The 22,205-nt window shown below is 46.5% G+C and overlaps 1 protein-coding gene across 5 annotated transcripts in view; it reads left to right on the top strand.

Moving 5' to 3' along the window:
- Nucleotides 1-22,205, top strand: part of CDK16 (cyclin dependent kinase 16) — a 68,509-nt gene that overhangs the window by 30,801 nt on the left and 15,503 nt on the right. For 3 of the 5 annotated variants that reach the window (XM_079958742.1, XM_079958744.1, XM_079958743.1), the window contains exons 2-8: nt 7,450-7,589; nt 14,047-14,187; nt 15,822-15,955; nt 17,450-17,575; nt 18,618-18,674; nt 19,679-19,793; nt 21,426-21,520. In XM_079958742.1, coding sequence (XP_079814868.1) covers nt 7,472-7,589; nt 14,047-14,187; nt 15,822-15,955; nt 17,450-17,575; nt 18,618-18,674; nt 19,679-19,793; nt 21,426-21,520 — 786 coding nt within the window. In that variant the 5' untranslated portion in view covers nt 7,450-7,471. Of the gene's footprint in view, nt 1-7,449; nt 7,590-14,046; nt 14,188-14,713; nt 14,817-15,821; nt 15,956-17,449; nt 17,576-18,617; nt 18,675-19,678; nt 19,794-21,425; nt 21,521-22,205 lie in introns of those variants that run through there. The other 2 variants (XM_079958746.1, XM_079958745.1) reach the window with 2 other exon arrangements.

The raw sequence follows: 22,205 nt of genomic DNA, 5'->3' as shown, positions 1-22,205 counted from the left end.
CTGAAAATAATAAAAGTTCAGGGGAAACCAGGAGCAGATTTTTCAGTTTCTGATCGTGAAAACAAATTACTGGGCCAAGGTGCCTTCAGAATTGCTCTCTTCCTGAGTTCTAAGTGCATGTCTGCCCTAAGCCATTGTTTGGCATTTGGCTCCTCTTGGTGGAAATTTGAGTCTTTGGGGTGTAGAAGCAGATCCCACCAGCTTGAACTCTGCCGACCCCTAGATGAAGGACAGCCTTCTGCAAGTGAGTGCTGAAGGAGATCTGTTTCTTTTTCAAAAACCAAAAGACTGCAGCAAGGGGATATCTGATGAGAGACAGGGAGACTAGGAGGAAACATTTTAAGAGAGTTGAAGAGTTTGTGCGGCTTGATGGCAGTACAACTGGAAGAGCAGATACCCCAGATAGCACTACAACGGGGCATAAAGCCAGAAAAAATAATATAGGGTAAGGTAAAATAATTTAGATGATCCGGATGCGAATGTCTGTGCCAGATGCTGCTCCTAGCAGCCCCCTTGCAAGGCATCTTATAGATCCGGGGTAGGCATCCCAGCACAGGAATGTATGGGTTAGGACTGGGGAAGAAGTGGGGAGATGGGGGTGGGGCCTTATTGATTGCTGTCTGATGTGGGGCAGAAGGGGACCCTAACGTAGCCAGGCTCATTTGTCTGACAGCACAGTCCTCACCAAGGCTACTCAGAAGTAAGTCCTATTGATTTCAGCAGGGCCTAGGATTGCAGCCACTGTTGGGGAAGGGCCAGAGCTCAGTGGCAGAGAATCCCGTCAATCCCATTCATTTCCTGGTAGGGGCTGTGAAAGGCCCCGCCTGTGACCCAGGAGAGCCACTGCCAGGCACTGCAGACCAGGGGTGGCAAAGCTGTGACCTTTGGATGTTGGTTGGACTCCGACTCCCACCCCCTTGACCATTGTCCCTCCTGGCTGGGGCTGATGGGAGTTGGAGTCCAATTGCAGACAGTACTGAGCTTCGCTCTGCGACGCTCTGACTCTGCATGAGGTGCGTGCTCTCGAGGTGCATTGCTCTCCGCTTCCTAGGATTGCCACTGGGGGCCACGGGGGCTCCCCCCACCCCCTGTCCCAGTCCTGTTTAACGCAGAGTGACAGACCAGCCTGCATCCACCGCTTGCTGCCTCCTTCATGGCCCTGGGCGCCCAGCTTGTCACATCGCGCTGGCTCGGCCGTGCCGGTCTGGCAGAGAGGGAGCCTGGGGTGGCTTAGTGGGGGTGGGGTGGGTTTAAGACACAGCAGATACCACCAGCCCTTCATACCCTCAACCTCTGGTGGAAGGTGTGTTGCCGGTAGAGGGAGGGAATGAGCGCTGATCCTGGTTTCAAGGTTACATCGTGTTCTGCCAGCCTCACCGCCATCGTTTTAAACGTCAAGGATACCCAATAATAATAATAATAATAATAATAATAATAATAATAATAATAATAAATTTTTATTTATAGCCCGCCCTCCCCAGCCAAAGCCGGGCTAAGGGCGGCTAACAACGATAAAGGTTAGAGGTTGGAAAAATGTAATCGACCACAGTACACACATAATGTTTGTGCCATTTGTCTTGAAGGCTGGACAATATCCATAGCTTCTGTCCTTGAAATTCAATCAATCCATTCAAATTATACTCAGAGGAGGGCTGTACATTGCTAAGGTTTCAGAACAAAAAAGCCATGCTTTTGTCTTGATCAGCATCAAAAACACAGCCGTGGAAGGACGCACACATTGCATTGCATTTCTTTGCATTTCTTTTAGTGTCTATTTTGTTAAGCTGCCTTGTGAGACCTTTGTCCTAAAAGGCAGAACATAAGTATTTAAAATAAATAAGATGTTTATATTGTTAGCAGTGTTTTTTGGGGTTTTTTTGTGTGTGTCTACTCAGCAGAAAGGCAGAAGGATTTATTTATCAAAAGTATTTATATACAGCTTATTCATTAAGAAAACTAGAGCAGTTTACAACAATTGTACATAAAAAATCAGAAATCAGTGTTGTGGAAAGGTCTGTTCTTTGTTTCCTGCATAAGCCTGATGGAATGGTGTGGGAATATGGTCATTTGTCCATAAGAGCATAGGCAAAAGTTCATTATTGCAAGGTGATTTCATAGCAGAAAGCATTGCTTGGAAGCATGAGCAGCGCGTGGACAGCTCGTGCCATCCAATGATTGGTTCACGTAGCATAGCATGATCAACTGCGTGGTCTGGTGTGAGAACATGAGACTAATGTATTGTATTGTCTTTTATCTGCTGACTGAGGCAAAGTTTTCTCCTTGAATTTGTATCTTTTCTTGGGCACACAATAAAGGTTGGGGCTGCAGCAGCTTCTGGAGAGAGCTGCGGCCAGATTTCTGCAACCCATCTTGGTGTGAGACTGATTATTTACGGATGGCGAGCAGGTTCTCGTCAGAATGGAAAAGTTTCCAGCAAGTTTTAGTAGTCAGAAATATGCTAAATACCACTGTGAACAGCCATTTGACAGAAAGCCAAAGAGGAACAGAGAGGGAACCATGGATATTCCAAGACCAACTTGTTTCTCACTTCCCTTGTATTCCAACTTGAGTTTTTCTCTCTTTTGTACTTATTGTTGACTTTTGCCTGCATAGCATTGTATTCTTCCCATTCTTGCTTTATTGTACATTGCTTTTTAGACTGCATTTTTAATGCTTGTGAAGGGCCTAACAGTTATTGGTGGTATATATGAGAGACACTTGGGGCTAACTCTATGGAAAAGCAAAAGTGTCAGGATATTTCTGCACAAAATAGAAGCGCTAAATTTGGTGCTCATAAGAAGACAATCTTCTTATTTGTAGGGGGAAACATTCTGGAAGTGGGCCATTTTTTTCTGCTTTGCTAGTGGAGCATACACCATAGCCATGGAGGCTCAGTCTGGAAGTAGACAATGCAAAAAACAGGGTAAAGCTGTCAGGTATACCCCCAGCATCCCTGGAAATTGTGCCATTGGCCACCAGTCGCGAACTCTGCTTGTGACCACATGTTGACCCCACACCAAGGTGGCAAATGAACTCCCAGTGCTGGGAACATCCCCCTAGTGCGCATGCGCGCGCACACACACACACACACACACACACTGTGATGCCCAAGGCCCTCTGCTCCATCAGCCCCAGCGGCACAACCAGCACGAGGACCTTGAGAGGTCCTGTGCCAGAGAATGTCAGACGTTGCCTCTGATGTCCTGAGTTAGTCTTTGCAACCATTTGGAACTATGTCTTTCACAACAGGCTGGAATAGGTGCTGATGTTTATCTCCTTGCTGCCAAAACTTTCACCTGCTGATGTCTGCTCATCAGACTGCAGTTTAAGGAGTAAAAGCAGGCCTCTCTTTTACAGTCAGTAAAGAACATGGGCTGGAGTGCAGTTAATAAACCATGGGCACTATTCAACTACCATTTTTCTCTGGCAGAAGAGGATTCTCTCCCTCCATCTGTGCATGCCCTGTACCATACCCAAACCTGCTCTGGACGGTTGAGGGGACCTCCAGAACAGATGGGGCAGGGGAAGGAGAGAGGGAGAATATTATGTTTCTCATCATCTTCTTAGCACTATATTGAATGCAGCCCCTCTCATTTTTTGTGGCGCTGTGGGTTAAACCACAGAGCCTAGGGCTTGCCAAGCAGAAGGTTGGCGGTTCGACTCCCTGCAACGGGGTGAGCTCTCGTTGCTCGGTCCCTGCTCCTGCCCACCTAGCAGTTCAAAAGCACGTCAAGGTACCGCTCCAGCAGGAAGGTAAATGGCATTTCTGTTCGCTGCTCTGGTTCACCAGAAGTGGCTTAGTCATGCTGGGCACATGACCCGGAAACTGTATGCCGGCTCCCTTGGCCAATAAAGCGAGATGAGCGCCAGAACCCCAGAGTCGTCTGTGACTGGACCTAACAGTCAGGGGTCCCTTTACCTTTAACAACTACAAGACTGTTGAATTCCTCACTAACTGCAATACAGTCATACCTTGGGTTGAAGTAGCTTCGGGTTAAGCATTTTTGGGTTGTGCCCCGCGGCGACCCGGAAGTAACGGAGCGTGTTACTTCCGGGTTTTGCTGCTTGCGCATGCACAGATGCTCAAAATGACATCACGCGCATGTGTGGAAGTGGCGAAACGCGACCTGTGCAGATGCCCAGTCGTGTCCTACATTCTACTCAGGATGGAACAGGGCTCCGGAACAGATCCCGTTCGCATCCAGAGGTACCACTGTAGCTGAATAATGGTCTGTTTTGGACTGGGGGAGGCTCACAGCCAGGTTGTCAACATCTGCTGTTGCAAGGACAGTAAGTGCATGTGGTTTCTTATATTGATATTGACAGTAGCAGTTTGAGTCCCTATTGAATGAACCATGTCCATAATGATGGCCATTGTCCAGTGTTAGAAACTGAGATATGGAAGCTTGGAGCTAAATGGCACTGTTATAAGAAAAAACTGCTCCCAAGAGCCCGTAGAGAGTCCTTATGTAGGTTCTCTATCGGTAGGAGAAAATAACAAAGGCCAGCCAGAGAATATTGAGAAGCAAAGCGACAAGTAAACCTGATCTTTATTAAACTGTTGCAATAGGGTGCTCAGACCCCCAAGCAGGAGGGAGGAGAAACCCAGAACATTGGTGTGCAAGCCCTTATATAAATTTTGAAATTGCCCACCATGTAGCCCAAGACCACCCCCCAAAACATCATACATACATCACAGAAGGAGGCGGTCAACAGCAGAGGAGGCGGTCTACAACAGAAATCCTGTTTGCCAGGGTACCTGATAATGGTCACTGATTGCATTACCTGGGCAGTTTGGCCATTCTTTTGTGTAAATACTCGGTTCCTGAATCCAGGTCACAGGCTCACCCATTTCATACACAAATACGCCCTTAAGACAGGATTTGTGAGCAAAGAGACAATGGGGAGGTTTTCCCATTTCCTTCCTCTTTGCAGATAAACATTTGAGGTCAATTTGGGAGAGTCAAAATGGTTTCAGGACTATTTTCCTGTACTGTTTCAGACATGTGGTTTATATATTTATGTATGTGTTTGCCTAGTACATTTATGAACATTTACTTTATATCTTAGACCTTATAATTCTCATAACAGCACCTTAAATTGATATTATGGGCGCAACAACAGAATGTCTAGGCACACTTTTTAGAACAAGAATACAAAGCTGAAAATGAATGAACTGCAGCTAAAATCTTATGTTCATTTTTCACATGGTCTAGTGTCCTTCCCCTGCCCACCCTCCTGATATTCTTAAGAGGGTCTCTTCTCCAGTCTTCAGAGAGTGGCCGGAAGTGGGAAGGCAGAAAATGGTCCTCCTTTCCTTCCACTCTGCAGTTTTAATCTGAAATGTTAGGCACAGTACTGTGTCCAGAGCTTAGAAACTGCTCACGCTAATGAAATTCCTAGTAGCAAAATGTGCCCAGACCAAGGGGAGTTTCACACACGGCTGGCGTCTCATAATAGTTCTGGTCATTCAGAATAACTGCAGTCTGGATCCAAGACTTCCCAGTGCTGCAGGGTTGGTTGAAATTGTCACAGCTGCTGGTGAGCCTCTGACTTGCACCTATCTCAGTTGTGTCCGTGTGTGTTACAGTTGAAGAACCTGACCCCAAGCAGACCATCACCTGTGTTTTTCTTAAGCTGCCTTTGGATTCCATCTGTCAACTGAATACCCAGACTGGGCGGTTTCCTCGCACACTCTCCGGCTCCTGGGGCTATATTTAACCCTACCATTCATTACGGAAAGGCTCAAGAGGCAGATGAAAGCAAGAATACCCAAAATACAGCTGGTTCAAGCCTCCAATGAAATCATTTTCCTTCTCTTCTTTGTTATGGCTGGCTCTTTGTGTGTATGATGAGCATGGACACACACCCTCCAAATTATGCGCTTGGAATGAATTATGCTTAATGGTGTCGCTAGCCAATTGGCCCTGGGGCAAAATTTCTTCCCAGCTCCAAATATGGTGATAAGCATAAAATAAAACCCATCCTTCTACAAAAGGAAGGGTTTGGGTCACCCCTCTCTCTCCCCCTGTGTCTCATCTCCCCCCAAATCTAGAGTAAGCTCCTCAAATGTGAATACGTGCAGCCTTGGGAATTTTTGATGCCTCAGAGCAGTGGATTTCACATTTTCTCTTTTTTGGGGGGAACACTTTCCTTTTCCTTTTGTCAGCCTGGGACCCCAAATCTGCTAAGGAGCCCCTGTATGTTGCAGAGGATTCTGGGGAGTGTTTGAGGCTGCACATTCCGTTCTCTTAGGCCTCCTCAAGCTCTACATGAACAGAGAGCATGTAGTATTCGTATCCCCACTGCTTCTGTGAAAGGGCCATAGCTCAACCCCCAGCCTCTCCAAATGGGGCTGGAAATGTCCCCTGCCTGAAAGTGTTGGGAATCCTGAGCTTGAGCGCAAGTGGCCGGACTCAGACTTAGCAGCTGGAGCTGTGTGGTGCTGGGCAAGCTGTCCTTTAAGCAGTTACTAATCTTCTTGAGGAACCTCTTATCAGCTTTCTTTGCAACCTTGTTTGAAAGAAAAGCTTGGGAGAAATTGAGTGACAGACTGGGTTTTCAGCTAAGCAACTGAAACGGCAAATTAAAGGGCAAAAGCTGCCTTTCATAAATATATCCATTTCCAGGTGCTTCTTTGCTCCCAGATTATGCTGCAATCCTAACCTATTTTACCTGGCAGTAAACCCCATTGAATTCAATAGAGCTTATTTCTTTGTAGAGGCAGTTAGGATTGTGCTGTTAAGGGTCCTGCAGTTGGGCATTCTCCGGGGGGGGGGGGGAGGGGGCACCACAACTGTGGAAACTTCCCCCTCCTTACCTGCATTCCAGAAACATGTGCGGACCGTTTCTTTATTTTTCCAGGCATCTGATCGATAGTTTTCTTAACTTTGTAAAATTCCTTCCCCACATACTTCCAGAGACTTTTTTACTTTTAGTTCTTTCACTGTAGTCACCATAGTACACAACTCGAGACATAAATATTTTACATGCCTAAAAATACAGTTTAAGAAGCAGATGCATTTTGAATATGAGTAGCACGTGAGATGGCTCTTCAAAGGACCCAGGAGTCCCCTCCCCTTGAAGTATTCAGGATCCACAGTGCACTCTTGTGTCCCTGGATTAGCCCCCCGCCCATGTGTGTTATTGACTGCATATATGCAGACTTTTAAGTGGGTGTTTTTTTAGCATTGAAATATTTTATGGGCCACCTTGTAGGCAAAGAAGCAGAATTAAAATGATAAATACAGGGTGATTCATAATGAAGTATACTGTATATGCGTACATTTTGCTACATCTGGCTTATCCTACATTAAGAGTGGATTGGGGTTAGGATTTGTATCTCGCCCTGTGGACTGGCATTTCCCCGTCCCCATTCCCTATCAAGTGGGAGTTGCTCACATGCTCACCTTGTGGGTTAACCCCCTGTTTCCTTGTTGCCACGTGCAGTGACTTCAGCCGTTTCCCCACCATGGATCGGATGAAGAAGATCAAGCGGCAGCTGTCCATGACGCTGCGTGGGAGCCGGACAGCAGAGAAAAACCTCAATGAGCCCATCAACCTAGAGGAGAACAACAGCAGCGATAATGGTGAGTGCTCTCGATTGCCAGCAGCGGAGAACAGTGCATGTGGCGGGGGAGCTCCCCTGATGCTCTCACATGCCCAGGAACGCACTAAGGAGGGCCACGTCTTGCTTAGAGTCTGCTGCCTACTATGGAACCCTCCAACTTGAAGTATTGCTAAAAGAGCAAGTTTCTAGCCCTTAATGTTTCAGAGAGTAGGAGCGGGGTGGGGGGCGGAGTCGGACACAGGGAAGATTGTTTGCAGTTTGTTCAGGCTGAGGATTTCAGTGGTCAGGTGCTGGGACCTTTTTGCTTAATACTTTTATTTATTTGGAAAAGTTTATAAACTGCTTAATAAAGAAAAACCGTAAGTGTACTTAATTCAGTGCATACATCATACAGGCACTGGTGTCTCCTGGTGGTTCCTCAGTTCCTGTCTTTTTGCCTTCGTAGGTTCATTGTACTTTTCAATGAATTTCTGGTTCAAAGTTCTAACTTCTTAAAAAACACCCTTATTGTAAGAAGATGCAAGTAGCTTAATGTGTGCAAATATTACATAATTGTTTTCAGTCTTGCTGGCATTGGGTAAACTTTTCCTGTCAGAAATTGTAATTAGCTCACCATGTTACAAACTCAGTCAAAAGTTATAGCTAGCTCTACTCAGAGTGTTGTTGTTTAGTCGTTTAGTCGTGTCCGACTCTTCGTGACCCCATGGACCAGAGAACGCCAGGCACTCCTGTCCTCCACTGCCCCCCGCAGCTTGGTCAGACTCATGCTGGTAACCTCGAAAACACTATCCAACCATCTCGTCCTCTGTCGCCCCCTTCTCCTTGTGCCCTCCATCTTTCCCAACATCAGGGTCTTCTCCAGGGAGTCTTCTCTTCTCATGAGGTGGCCAAAGTACTGGAGCCTCAGCTTCACAATCTGTCCTTCCAGTGAGCACTCAGGGCTGATTTCCTTCAGAATGGAGAGGTTGGATCTTCTTGCAGTCCATGGGACTCTCAAGAGTCTCCTCCAGCACCATAATTCAAAAGCATCAATTCTTCGGCGATCAGCCTTCTTTATGGTCCAGCTCTCACTTCCATACATCACTACTGGGAAAACCATAGCTTTAACTATACGGACCTTTGTTGGCAAGGTGATGTCTCTACTTCTCAAGATGCTGTCTAGGCTTGTCATTGCCCTTCTCCCAAGAAGCAGGCGTCTTTTAATTTCGTGGCTGCTGTCACCATCTGCAGTGATCATGGAGCCCAAGAAAGTAAAATTTCTCACTGCCTCCATTTCTTCCCCTTCTATTTGCCAGGAGGTGATGGGACCAGTAGCCATGATCTTCATTTTTTTGATGTTGAGCTTCAGACCATATTTTGCACTCTCCTCTTTCACCCTCAATAAAAGGTTCTTTAATTCCTCCTCACTTTCTGCCATCAAGGTTGTGTCATCTGCATATCTGAGGTTGTTGATATTTCTTCCGGCAATCTTAATTCCGGCTAGGGATTCATCCAGCCCAGCCTTTCGCATGATGAATTCTGCATATAAGTTAAATAAGCAGGGAGACAAAATGCAGCCTTGTCGTACTCCTTTCCCAATTTTGAACCAGTCAGTTGTTCCATATCCAGTTCTAACTGTAGCTTCTTGTCCCACATAGAGATTTCTCAGGAGACAGATGAGGTGATCAGGCACTCCCATTTCTTTAAGAACTTGCCATAGTTTGCCATGGTCGACACAGTCAAAGGCTTTTGCATAGTCAATGAAGCAGAAGTAAATGTCTTTCTGGAACTCTCTAGCTTTCTCCATAATCCAGCGCATGTTTGCAATTTGGTCTCTGGTTCCTCTGCCTCTTCTAAATCCAGCTTGCACTTCTGGGAGTTCTCGGTCCACATACTGCTTGAGCCTTCCTTGTAGAATTTTAAGCATAACCTTGCTAGCGTGAGAAATTAGTGCAATTGTGCGATAGTTGGAGCATTCTTTGGCACTGCCCTTCTTTGGGATTGGGATGTAGACTGATCTTCTCCAATCTTCTGGCCACTGCTGAGTTTTCCAAACTTGCTGGCATATTGAGTGTAGCACCTTAACAGCATCATCTTTTAAAATTTTAAATAGTTCAGCTGGAATACCATCACTTCCACTGGCCTTGTTATTTGCAGTGCTTTCTAAGGCCCATTTGACTTCACTCTCCAGGATGTCTGGCTCAAGGTCAGCAACCACACTACCTGGGGTATATGAGACATCCGTTTCTTTCTGGTATAATTCCTCTGTGTATTCTTGCCACCTCTTCTTGATGTCTTCTGCTTCTGTTAGGTCCTTTCCACTTTTGTCCTTTATTATGGAAATCTTTGTACGAAATGTTCCTTTCATATCTCCAACTTTCTTGAACAGATCTCTGGTTCTTCCCATTCTATTGCTTTCCTCTATTTCTTTGCATTGCTTGTTTAAGAAGGTCTTCTTGTCTCTCCTTGCTATTCTTTGGAAATCTGCATTCAATTTCCTGTATGTTTCACGATCTCCCTTGCATTTTGCTTGCCTTCTCTCCCCCGCTATTTGTAAGGCCTCATTGGACAGCCACTTTGCTTTCTTGCATTTCCTTTTCATTGGGATGGTTTTCGTTGCTGCCTCCTGTATAATGTTACGAGCCTCCATCCATAGTTCTTCAGGCACTCTGTCCACCAAATCTAAATCCTTAAACCTGTTCCTCACTTCCACTGTGTATTCATAAGGGATTTGACTTAGATTGTATCTTACCGGCCCAGTGGTTTTTCCTACTTTCTTCAGTTTAAGCTTGAATTTTGCTATAAGAAGCTGATGAGCTGAGCCACAGTCAGCTCCAGGTCTGGTTTTTGCTGACTGTATAGAGCTTTTCCATCTTTGGCTGCAGAGAATATAATCAATCTGATTTCGATGCTGCCCATCTGGTGATGTCCATGTGTAGAGTCGTCTCTTGTGTTGTTGGAAAAGCGTGTTTGTGATGACCAGCTTGTTCTCTTGACAGAACTCTATTAGCCTTTGCCCTGCTTCGTTTTGATCTCCAAGGCCAAACTTGCCAGTTGTTCCTTTTATCTCTTGACTCCCTACTTTAGCATTCCAATCCCCTATAATGAGAAGAACATCCTTCTTTGGTGTCACTTCTATAAGGTGTTGTAAGTCTTCATAGAATTGGTCAATTTCAGTTTCTTCAGCACCAGTAGTTGGTGCATAAACTTGGATTACTGTGATGTTAAAAGGTCTGCCTTGGATTCGTATCGAGATCATTCTATCATTTTTGAGATTGCATCCCAGTACAGCTTTTGCCACTCTTTTGTTGACTATGAGGGCCACTCCATTTCTTTTACGGGTTTCTTGCCCACAGTAGTAGATATGATGGTCATCCGAACTGAATTCACCCATTCCCGTCCATTTTAGTTCACTGATGCCCAGGATGTCAATATTTATTCTTGCCATCTCATTTTTGACCACCTCCAACTTACCCATGTTCATGGTTCTTTCATTCCAGGTTCCTATGCAATATTTTTCTTTACAGCATTGGACTTTCCTTTCGCTTCCAGGCATATCCGCAACTGAGCGTCCTTTCGGCTTTGGTCCAGCCGCTTCATCAGCTCTGGATCTACTTGTACTTGCCCTCCGCTCTTCCCCAGTAGCATGTTGGACGCCTTCCGACCTGAGGGGCTCATCTTCCAGCGTCATAACTTTTATATGCCTGTTGTCTTTGTCCATGGAGTTTTCTTGGCAGGGATACTGGAGTGGCTTGCCGGTTCCTCCTCCAGGTGGATCACGTTTGGTCAAAACTCTCCACTATGACCTGTTCATCTTGGGTGCCCTGCTGGCATAGTTCATAGCTTCTCTGAGTTCTTCAAGCCCCTTCGCCACGGCAAGGCAGTGATCCATGAAGGGGCTACTCAGAGTAGACCCATTGAAATGTATGAACCTGAGTTAGTCCTGTCCATTAATTTCAGTGAGTGCTCTGCTCAGGACTGGCACTGGATGCAGCCATCTCTGTTAATTCAAGATCTCAATTAATGTGCCAATTCTTGAGAAAGTAGCGGGCATAAAATGGTGGTTTCCCCCAGGCTCGCTCGTCTCAGGGCCCTGCATCTGCTTTCTTGCATGCTCTGTTTACTAACCTGGAGAGGAAGCATGAACCTGCCAGGGCCACCCAGCACTCGAGTCTAAAGGTTTACTGATCAACAAACAACAAGGAGCTGCTTTTCAGTGTGAAATGCAAGAGAGATTTTGACCACAAATCAAACAGCTGGATCAGAAATGAACACCATATGAAAAGGAAATGTTGAATCTGCCAGGTAGATACTAGTCAAGCATGATAGGTCGCTGCTTGGTTTCAGATCCAACCTTTTAAAATGTTTGGTTTAGGGCAGTTAAAAGACTAACATAAAATGGGACATTCACATTTCTCTCAAAAAAACAAAGGGGGGTAGCAACCAACACCAGAGCATGTGAAAAACAGTGGTGTTTGGAAGCTTAGTCATGCAGACCATGTAGGCACAGAGAATATAAACTAACCCCTAATCCATTTGGTTTTGAATTACAGAAATATTAAAGTTTGTTGACTTAAAACGCAGGCTTGTTACTGATTTGGGAATTAGACATTTAATAGATTCCACCTACTAACCAACCAATTTCAAGTTTCCATGAGTGTTATCCATCATATTTCACAAATGATTTATTCAGTGCTTTTTCTGGGGGGATGCAGGAGTATTCATTATTTCAATATGAGTAGGAAAATGAGAGTACCCCTAAACATTTTTTAAAGAAAAAAAGCACTGGATTATCCTAAGAACAAAGATGGGGAACCTGCAGCCCTAGATGTTGCTGAATTCGCAGCTCCCATCAACCCCAGCCAGCAGGGCCAGTGATCAAGGATGATGGGAGCTGGAGTCCAACAGCAGCTTCCGTTTCCCAGCTTCAGAAAGTACTTGGCAAGAGCTTCCTGTTCAGTATTCTTTGCAAGGATCTTGGCAACCAGAACTAGGTGGCCACTGGAAATTGGCGAGGGGTCTTCTCTTCTGCCCAGGTGAGGCCACTTCCTATAAGACTGTACCGCCTTTGCTAGGGTGAGGTGTTGCCTTGACTGTAGAGGGTGGCAGTGAAGGGGGAGTGGGCATTGTGGAAGGCATTCCACAAATCTCCTTGGCAGCGTGACAGAGGAGGTCGAGCAGCACACGGATCCCCTCCTCCTGGTTTTATGACTTGCAGAGAGTGCGGATGAGATTGCTTACGCTGGATGGATGCAGCAGACACATGGGGGCAGGGAGTGTTTCTCTCTGTCTGTGCTGAGCTTTGGTGTCAGCAGAAGCAGCACAAGAGGCTTTTTGCTGCTTTTGGCTGCACTGAAGCCCAGTAAGAGGCCTTTGCTCCCATCTTGCAAATCCTCTGGCAGTCAGAGGGAGGGAAAGACCACAGAGAATGGCTGGCTACTGATCCAGTCACTGAGCATTGAAAACCAGGAGGAAGGGATGGGGAAGAGGGATAGCTCCCCTTGAGGAAAGAAGAAGAGGGGGTAATGCTTATCACCAGAAGTCTCTCATAGGTGTATTCAGATTATAGTTGTCTTTGCCATTTTTAGGTTATCTCTGTCACACTGCAGACTAGAAACTTGTTGGCTTTCTTTTTTAAAGTGAAACCTGGGGATTCCAAGGTATCTGCTAGGTGCTCCAGAGACCACACTAGAAAACATTCTTGATTTTAAGCCATATAGACACCTGTCCCTGCCAGGTAGAGTAAAGGCCTTGATGTGGCTCTGGCATCAGATGCTGGAAAGTTTGGTCCTCGGCTGTGATGGAAGCAGATCAGGTGGTCATTGGGGTTCATTATAACTGTCCACCCCACTCCTCAAATATTGAAGTGGGGGTGTCTCAGGTTACCAGAGCTGTGGGGAGAAAGCTGCCCCTCTCAGGTAAGTCCTGCCTTTCCATTACACCCCTTTCATTCCACTTTAAGTTTGATTCCCGTTCTGCTTTGATTTTTCTTTTGTTTTTCCTTCCTTCATATTTTTCTCTCTTTTTCTTCCCTCTGTTTGTTTCTTTTTGTGTATCTGCTTTATTTCTGCCTTCCTTTCATTCTGGTGGTGTGACTCCCTTCCCCTCCCTGCCTCTTTATGCATATTGCTTTCTCTTCCTGTGAGCTTTTGCCATCTGTGCTTCTCTTCCACTGTGTCCAAACTTTTTCCCTCCTTTTGGAGTGTTTGTGATTCCTATTTGCCTCCTATTCACCCTCCTCCCTGTTTATATCACGCTTTCTTTTCTCAATCCCTTAAACTCTCCTTTGTGGTTGGGTGGCGTGATGGACATTTGGGTGGGCTCTTTCCCCAATGCCAACGCTGCCTCTGCTGCTAACTGCTGTGTCCCCTGCCCCCCATCCCACTCCATCCTGCTGCCCGCTTGACTCTCTGGCGCCTCTCATAACTCTTGTATCACCTGCCCCATCTGGCTGTCCATGTGTGGGCTTCCCTCCCTCCCCGCTTCCCTCCCCCCAGGCCCCACAGGGAAGAGTGTGCGCCCCAGCACCTCCCGCAGCGTCCACGCCCTCCTGCACCGCTACGCAGGCTCCTTCCGCAGGCCCCGACTGGCCGTCAGCCGCAGCCTGAGCGCCCACCTCAACCGCTCCGCCCGACTAGGTGACTATTGCACCTTCCCCTTGTGTGGGCAGGGGCTTGGCCAGTGCTGGCCGGTCCAAAGGAGAGCCTTTCTGGAGTCCCACCTGAAATCCTTTCAACCTGGGCCTCTCGTCAGTAAGCTGGGCTGCATCAGAGCTGGGAATCACTTGAGCAAGAAGTCTGGGGACCCTGAGCCTTTCATTTCTGTTTCTTGCTTCAGAAGGCGTTTGGGAAGGGTGCTGGGAACCAAGGCTTAGGGGCCTTATTCCCAGGGATCTTGGTTTCAGGTGCTAGCTCCTTATCAACACAGATCTTAAGATTTGTGGCTCAATGTTGCATCAGTTGCCATTTTTGACCAGAAAGAATCGTTTCGGTTTCATCTCAGTTTCACAAAGGCTCCTAGGGACAGGGCTGTGGCTCCATGAGGGAGCCTGCCAAAGTCCCTGGCATCTCCAGAAGGACTGGAAGGTCTCCTGTCTGAAAACTGCTGCTTACCTAGATGGACCAGCAGAATGACTTGGTCTGAAGCGGCTTCCTGTCCTTCTAGATCCCCAGGAGTGAAAGCTTCCCAATCTCCACCTTTATGAGAGTCAACCAAAATGTAAAAAAAGGTGTGGCAGGCGCTTGCAATCTCCTCAGCTCTCTATCAGGTAAGATGTCACACAGAACAGGGTGGTGTGATGTGAAATGGAAGTGAAACTGACATGAAACCAACATCTATCTGTTTAATTTTTTTTATTGAAACAGTTTATTAGACACAGGTTATAAGGTCCCTGTTGGTATTTAAAACATGTTCAGTGCCTAGAGCAGGGATGGGGAACCTCTGGCCCTCCAGATGTTGTTGGACTACAACTCCCATCATCCCTGACCATTGGCCAGGCTGACTGGGGCGGATGGGAGTTTGGAGTGCTGCAATACCTGGAAAGCCACACATTTCCCATCCTTGCTCTATTGCCTTGGGTGTAGACTATCGTGGCCATGAACTCGTTACATGACATTGTGCAAGTTTCTGTTGTATCAACCATAACAATCTATTTAAAAAATGAAAACCACCAGCTACTTTAATACCATACTGGGCTATAGTGGACTTTTCTTAATAAAATATGGTACTTTATAACACACATGGTCAAATTGGATTGGGGTGAGAAAGGGGAAATTTGTGCATGTGGGGCATGTTATTCAAACCAGCTAGGTCTTGGGCTTGGTCTACGTAAGCAGCAGACGGAGGGGGCTGGAGGGAGTGGCTTTTGAATGGTCTAACACTGAAAAATTAACTGAAAAGAGAAACAGGTACATCAGGAAGAAAATTTCTAGCCCAGACTTTTGCCTCCTGCACTGATTTTCTGTTTGCGAGGAGCTTTCAATGTAGATAGGGGAGCATTTCAAAATGTGACAGCCCAATTCAGAAGTCTGCTACATTAAAGACCAGACCCATTTGTTTTTTGCTTGTGGGAGGCCAATTGTATTGACAGCCTGTCCCACAGAATGGAATTTTTTTTGCAAAGGTGGGGGGCAGTGGGTAGGTGGCCATGAAGGGAAGGTACAATGACATATTGAGAACCACGGGAGATCCTTGAGGGGTATTAGAGGGAGTTGCTTGAGAAGAAGGTTTTTAATTTCCCTGCCTGTGCTGTCTCCATCTCTCTGTGATGCAGAAATTGTCCACGAAGACCTCAAGATGGGTTCAGATGGTGAGAGCGACCAGGCGTCAGGGACATCATCTGATGAGGTGCAATCTCCAGTCCGAGTGCGCATGAGGAACAACCCAGCGCGCAAGATCTCCACCGAGGTGCGAGGATTAAAGATGGGCGTGCAAAGTTCAGAGCAGTTGTCACTGAGGGGCTCTCTCCATCTACCTTTCGCACAAGTCACTTTTTAGAGAGGACCATGGAAGGGATGTCTAAAGATGGCTCTACAGTGGTACCTCGGGTTACAAACACTTTGGGTTACAGACTCCGCTAACCTGGAAGTAGTACCTCGGGTTAGGAACTTTGCCCCAGGACGAGAACAGAAATCTTGCGGCTGTGGCAGCGGGAGACCCCATTAGCTAAAGTGGTACCTCAGTTTAAGAGCGGTTTCAGGTTAAGAACAGACCTCCAGAACGAATTAAATTCGTAACCAGAAGTACCACTGTCTATATGACCCACACTCATTCTCTCCCCCCCCCCAAAAAAAGCCAGGAAATAACAAAGTCTGCGCCAAGAAACCTTAAATAAAATAGTGTGAATTGTTCAGTTACCTAGCAATATACTTACTTTTCACAGACCCCTTCAGCTGGCACTCCCCCCCGCCAATTATTTTATTTTCCAAAGGTACACAATATTCAATTAGCAATAACAATACAAAATAATAACCAAACAAAAACAGAAACAAAGACAAAAACAAAGCATACACCCATGTGGCTTCCCTCCCCCATTACTCATCATCTCTTAATCTTTAGATTCTTATTAACATTGCATCTTTTGGTCATCCTTAATATCCTTAATATATTACTTTTTTCTAGTTCTACTTTACAAACTTAGTCTATACATATCAACATATTATCTTTAGAACAGGTAATTTTTTCATGTAATCCTCAAAGCATTGCCATTCCGACCTTAAATTCTGATTAGTCTGGTGCCTTATGGTTGCTGTTAACTTCACCAACTCTATAAATTTGCTTAATTTACATATCCAATCTTCCTTTGTGGGGATAATATTTCCATTCCAGTTCTTTGCAAGTAGTAGTCTAGCTGCAGCTGTGGCATATAAGATTATATTTTTCTTATCTTGTGGAATATCCTTTCCTAAGATACCCAATAAGCTTCTGGTTTTTTTCTCTATAGAAATTTTTAACATCTTTTTTAACTCATTGTGGATACATTCCCAGAATCTTTTAACTTTTTTGCAGCCCCACCATACATGGACCATAGTCCCTCAGCCGGCACTTTTAACCTTCTGTGAAATCAGGCAGGTAAAAGTCACACCGATGCAGCTGAATTGTCTCCTAATGCTCTGAGGAATGCCTGTGTGAAAGCCTGATTCATAGAATTGTAGGATTGGAAGGGGCCACGAGGGTCATCTAGTCGAACCCCCTGCAATGCAGGAATCTTGAAGCCCCAACCCTGAGGTTAAGAGTCTCAGGCTCTGCCAGCTGAGACACCCTGAGGCGTGCCCTTCAGAAGGGAATCCTGCAGTGGCCCAATGGCAGAGAAAGCCCTCAGAAGACACCAGTCTTCATTGAGGGTTTACAAGCTCTAGTTCTGCCCCCAGAATTTGGACCCCATTTTCCTCCCCTCTCCAGGACATTAACAAGCGCCTGTCACTTCCTGCTGATATCCGCCTGCCGGAAGGTTACCTCGAGAAGCTCACTCTAAACAGCCCCCTGTTTGACAAGCCCTTGAGCAGACGGTTACGGAGAGTCTCTTTGGTAAGTCAGATTTAAATGCAATTTGTTCACTTGGGTTTTCTTTATAGTGCCCCTCCCCCATGACATAGTTCTCTGGGTGGTTGGCCAAATAAAACGATAAAACACAATATTTACAGTATCATGAAAACAATGACTGTGTATACATTTTCAGCAGAGGCGGGAATGCTGAAATAAAATTCACAGTAGAACTAAAAATACAAAATATGCAATCACTGGGATCAAAATTCAGGTTGGAATTTGCCATTGTGCTTTTTGGGTCTGCGTGTGTCGAAGGAAGTCTGTGTGCAAAACAGGACTTTTCACCCTCTTCCCTGCCCTGCCCCATTCTGGGGATTCCCCCAACCCTCTACAGCAGATTTAGGGGGTGTGGGGCAGCAGGAGGTGGGGAGTCACATTGAGCAAGGGGGCCTCATTTTGCGCAAACAGCACCTCCGCTAATCAAGCTTTCAGATCTTTAAAGATCACAGATTATAAAGGCATGGGAGAATAAAGAAAGGCATTCACCTGGCACCAGAAAGAGCTTAAAGAGCACCACCACTGAAAAGGCCCTTCTCCTAATAGCCATTTCCTTATCTCACTTGCTGGGGGGTCTCTAAAGAGGTTTGGGCAGGTGTGTATAGGAGAAGGCAACCTTTTGGTCACCTGGCCCCATGCCATTCAGGGCTTTAAAGGCTAAGACAAGTACTTATAGCCTCCCCCCAGCTGCCTACTCTGTCCTTTCACTGCAGTAGGAACAGTGACCAGGAGCCCCTCCCGACTGGGGGGGGGGCATGCTGTAGGTGGATTCTGCAATGGGCCATTGATGCTGGAATGGTGCTTTAGTGGTAGAGTCACATTCATTCTTTCCCAGAGCTCCCACCTGCTTGCCACCTTCTCTGCAGCACAAAAAAGGTGGGATAGAGTCTCTATCACCTATAACCGCCCTCCTGCTATGACGAGCACAAATAATCACGAAGACGTTGGAGGGGTGCTAGTGCAGTAGGGCCCCCCGGCTGGAGAAGGCAGCCCCTCCCACCCTGTCTCTTTGTGCTTTCTTGTGCAGTCGGAGATTGGCTTTGGGAAGCTGGAGACGTATGTGAAGCTGGACAAGCTGGGAGAAGTGAGTGCCCTGACCGTCCTCCGGAAGGCGGAGCTGAGAACGAATTCCAGTCTACAACACACTGGGATGACCACTCAGCTCGGCTTGCTTCATCTCAGGGCACCTGGGATAGGGTCATTCTCACGCTGATTTTAATATATTTCTCTCTCTCTTTTTAATGTATTGATTTCTACTTTGCTCTTCCTCCAAGTCCAAGGAGTGCAGGATGGTGTACCTAATATCCTCACAACAACCCTGTGAGGTAGAATAGGCTACGAAAGGGAGCAGGGATTTGAACCTGGCTCTCCCCAGCACTCAACCCAGGACATCACCCTGGCTTAGCCTTAGAGCAGTGAGCTTGGCCAGTCCAGGGTATTTGTTCCTTTATCTCCACAAGACTTCCAGCTCATTCCACCTTAGTATCACTTCTCACTGTGGATTTGATCCATTCAGCCTGGGAGGGTTCCTTTAGTTCAGTGGATTTAAGAGGTCCTGGTTCAAATTCCAGAATGGCCTTGGGGAGTTCCATTCAGTCACCCATCCTTTCCAGCACATGCATTCAGAACATGTTAAAGCACACGGAATCTCGTTTTTTCCAGGATTGCCACTAACACCCTTATCCAGAACTCCTTGTTGACCCATATCTCTTGTCAGCCTCAACTCTTTCTTCTGTAAAATGGGCCAATTAATGAATCCATCATAGGGCTCTTGAGAGGATAAATGAGAGAAGGGAATTGCATTAACTGCACCCAATATTATGAATTCAAGAGTAAATCATGCCTCTCTAGGGCAGAGAACTTTCTTCCCCTGATCAGACCAGCCTGGTGTTGAGAACATCTTTCTGCAATTACATAGACGACGTTTTGCACTCTGGGTTTTTTGGTGAAATTTATTCTTTGCTGGCGTGGGGGCATAACTAAATTGTAGGGCAACTTGGGACTTGGAGGAGAGTTGGGGTGAGAGGCCAGTTGACTAGAGGTTGGGCATTGGGCTGCTAGCCTGAGCTCTGTCTTTGCTGCATTAAGGGGACGTATGCCACGGTCTACAAGGGGAAGAGTAAACTCACCGATAACCTGGTGGCCTTGAAGGAGATCCGTCTTGAGCACGAAGAAGGAGCACCTTGCACAGCCATTCGGGAAGGTACATCAACACTCCCTGAAATCAGAAGGGTCAGCCAGTTTCAGTGGGTTCTGGTCCATTGGGGCACTCTGCCATCACCAGACCACTTCCTTCCTTGTACCCAGTCCAAGGGATGGCCCTGGCCGACAGCGTCCTGTACCAGTCTCAGGTTTGCCCTTGTAGAACTCAAGGCAGAGGAAGATGGGGGGAAACTCTGCCTCTCTTTGGCTCTTGCTCCATCTGCGGAGACCCCTCCACCTTCTGCCTGTCTCAGAGAGCAGCTGCAAGAATTCCACAGCCAGTGGAAAGTGGAAATGGCTGCAGACGTTTGGATGAGCCAAACAGCTGCATCCATGAATGGAGGGGGTCCCAGACTGAAAATGCAGGTGAACACAAAGACTCGTCATAATATATTTGCATTGACCAGAAAAATTACTGTAGCAGCCAGAAGTCCAGAGGAATTCATGTTAGGGCAGTAGAGACTCTTAACCCAGAGTCTCAGATGTGGCCGACAAGAGGAATATCACCTGCAGTGTTCTTATCATTTCCTTCGCTAGTGAAGTTCAGGGGTGCATGCGCAGCCATAAGGACATGTGCACACACACCTTTCCCATGCTCAGGAGGGAGGAGGTATCAGTGGGCTTGGGGGAACTGAGGTTGGCAGAACTTGATCCATCATCATCATCAGTCAGTCAGTCAGTCAGTCAGTCAGTCAAAGAAGCATAAAAACAAGACAACAAATCAAAGGAACCAGTGAGGGTGTGTTGTTAGAACTCGGATACCATTAATCTCCAGTCAAAGTACTGAAAATCCCCTCTTTAACACACAGAGGTATTCCATAGAAATTGCAATTGTCAATAAACTTACTCCACTTTAGAAAAAAAATATTTTCCTTTTAACTGTTTTTATGTTCTTTCTCTAAGTCTAATTAAAACAGGTTAGTTTTTGCCATTGTTACACAATCCCACAGCTTATTATGCCATGATTTAATTGCTGGACCTGAAGTTCTCCTCACCCCTCTCCTAGTTCACACGTCCACTACATGTCGGTAAAACCATTTTAAAAAAAACTTAGGGAGCAAAAGAAGAGAGGTCTAGACAGAAAGAGAAGGATGTCTGTGCCCGTGTGTGGTTCCCATGAAGAGGGGAAGGAAGACGGGAGCAAATGCACACACAGCCGAGAGAGGTCATTTTCTGATCTGTGACCAGATCTCTTTGCCCCTCCCAGCTCAGCCAGTTCCCTCTCACAGCTTTACCTGCCTCAGTAGGACTCAGTAGGTGTCTAGAGGGCAGACCCAAAGCCCCCCCCCCCAAATCTGCAGGGAGCAGGAGGAAGATGGACTCTGTTGCCCTTGGCAAGGCTGAGAGAGAAGAACAGGAGAGGCAGGGGAGTGGCATACTGGCGCACACTGGCGGAAAATTACCCACCCCAAGCAGCGGCAAGTCCAGAGCAGTGGATCATGCAGGGACACAGCAGATAACCTCCTCCCTGGTGGGTGCTTTAGGCTCCCTGGAGTTTTCTAGCTTTCTCTTTCATGTTGTGTGCTTGCTGTTCTTCTCTCAAAGCCCAGAGTTTAGGAATGGCTCCATTAAACTCTTTAGAGGTGCTTCTGTTGCGCGTCCCACAACGTGCCTCTCTTTCTCTGTTTTCCAGTTTCACTTCTGAAAGATCTGAAACATGCCAACATTGTGACCCTGCATGATATCATCCATACAGAGAAATCCCTCACGCTTGTCTTCGAGTATTTAGTGAGTAAACAGGGGCGGGCATGGTAACTGTAACTTATACTTCTTTATGAATGAAAACATCTCAAATTATTTACGACTGAAAGCTGAACATTCAGAAAACCCGTATTTTGAACAGCCTGGCTGGTTTGAAGGAAGATGTTGCCTACAGTGCACATAGAGAGGGTGTTAAAACTGTCATGGCTTCCTCCCGAGGACTCCTGGGAATTACAGTTTTATGATAGGTTTAAGAATGCTCAAGGTAGCTTTCAATGCCCTCCTGAAGCAGCCACTTCAGCAGGAAATTATTGTAGCATAAAGTGGGGGCGAGTTTTTCAAGGATAGTCTCCTGAAACCTAGGAAGTACAGTAAGTGTCAGTTCCCAGCTCCTGAGACCACTACCAGTGCTGGGCCAATATGGAGGTGAGGGCTTGGACGTGACTCCCACATCCCCCTCCAGCCCTCTTGCTCAGCCTGGTGCAAACCATGTAGGCACAGGGGAAAGGATGGGGATGTGGGATGCATGAACCTTCTGTTCACTTTATTGGTCCAGGGCACATTCCTGGGTGGGGGAATTCTGCTGAGTCCTATGGCAAGTCCACTGCATGGGAATGCCATGCCCACTCTAGGTTGAAGGATTCCCATATAGTCTTAACGATAAGGGGTGCCATCCTGCCCATGTTTACTCAGAAGTAAGATTCCCTTGAAT

Source organism: Podarcis cretensis, assembly GCF_951804945.1.
Source record: "Podarcis cretensis genome assembly, chromosome: 17".
In the NCBI taxonomy this organism is placed as follows: domain Eukaryota; kingdom Metazoa; phylum Chordata; class Lepidosauria; order Squamata; family Lacertidae; genus Podarcis; species Podarcis cretensis.
Note: the sequence above shows the minus strand (reverse complement) of the source record. Positions and strands in the feature narration are given on the sequence as shown.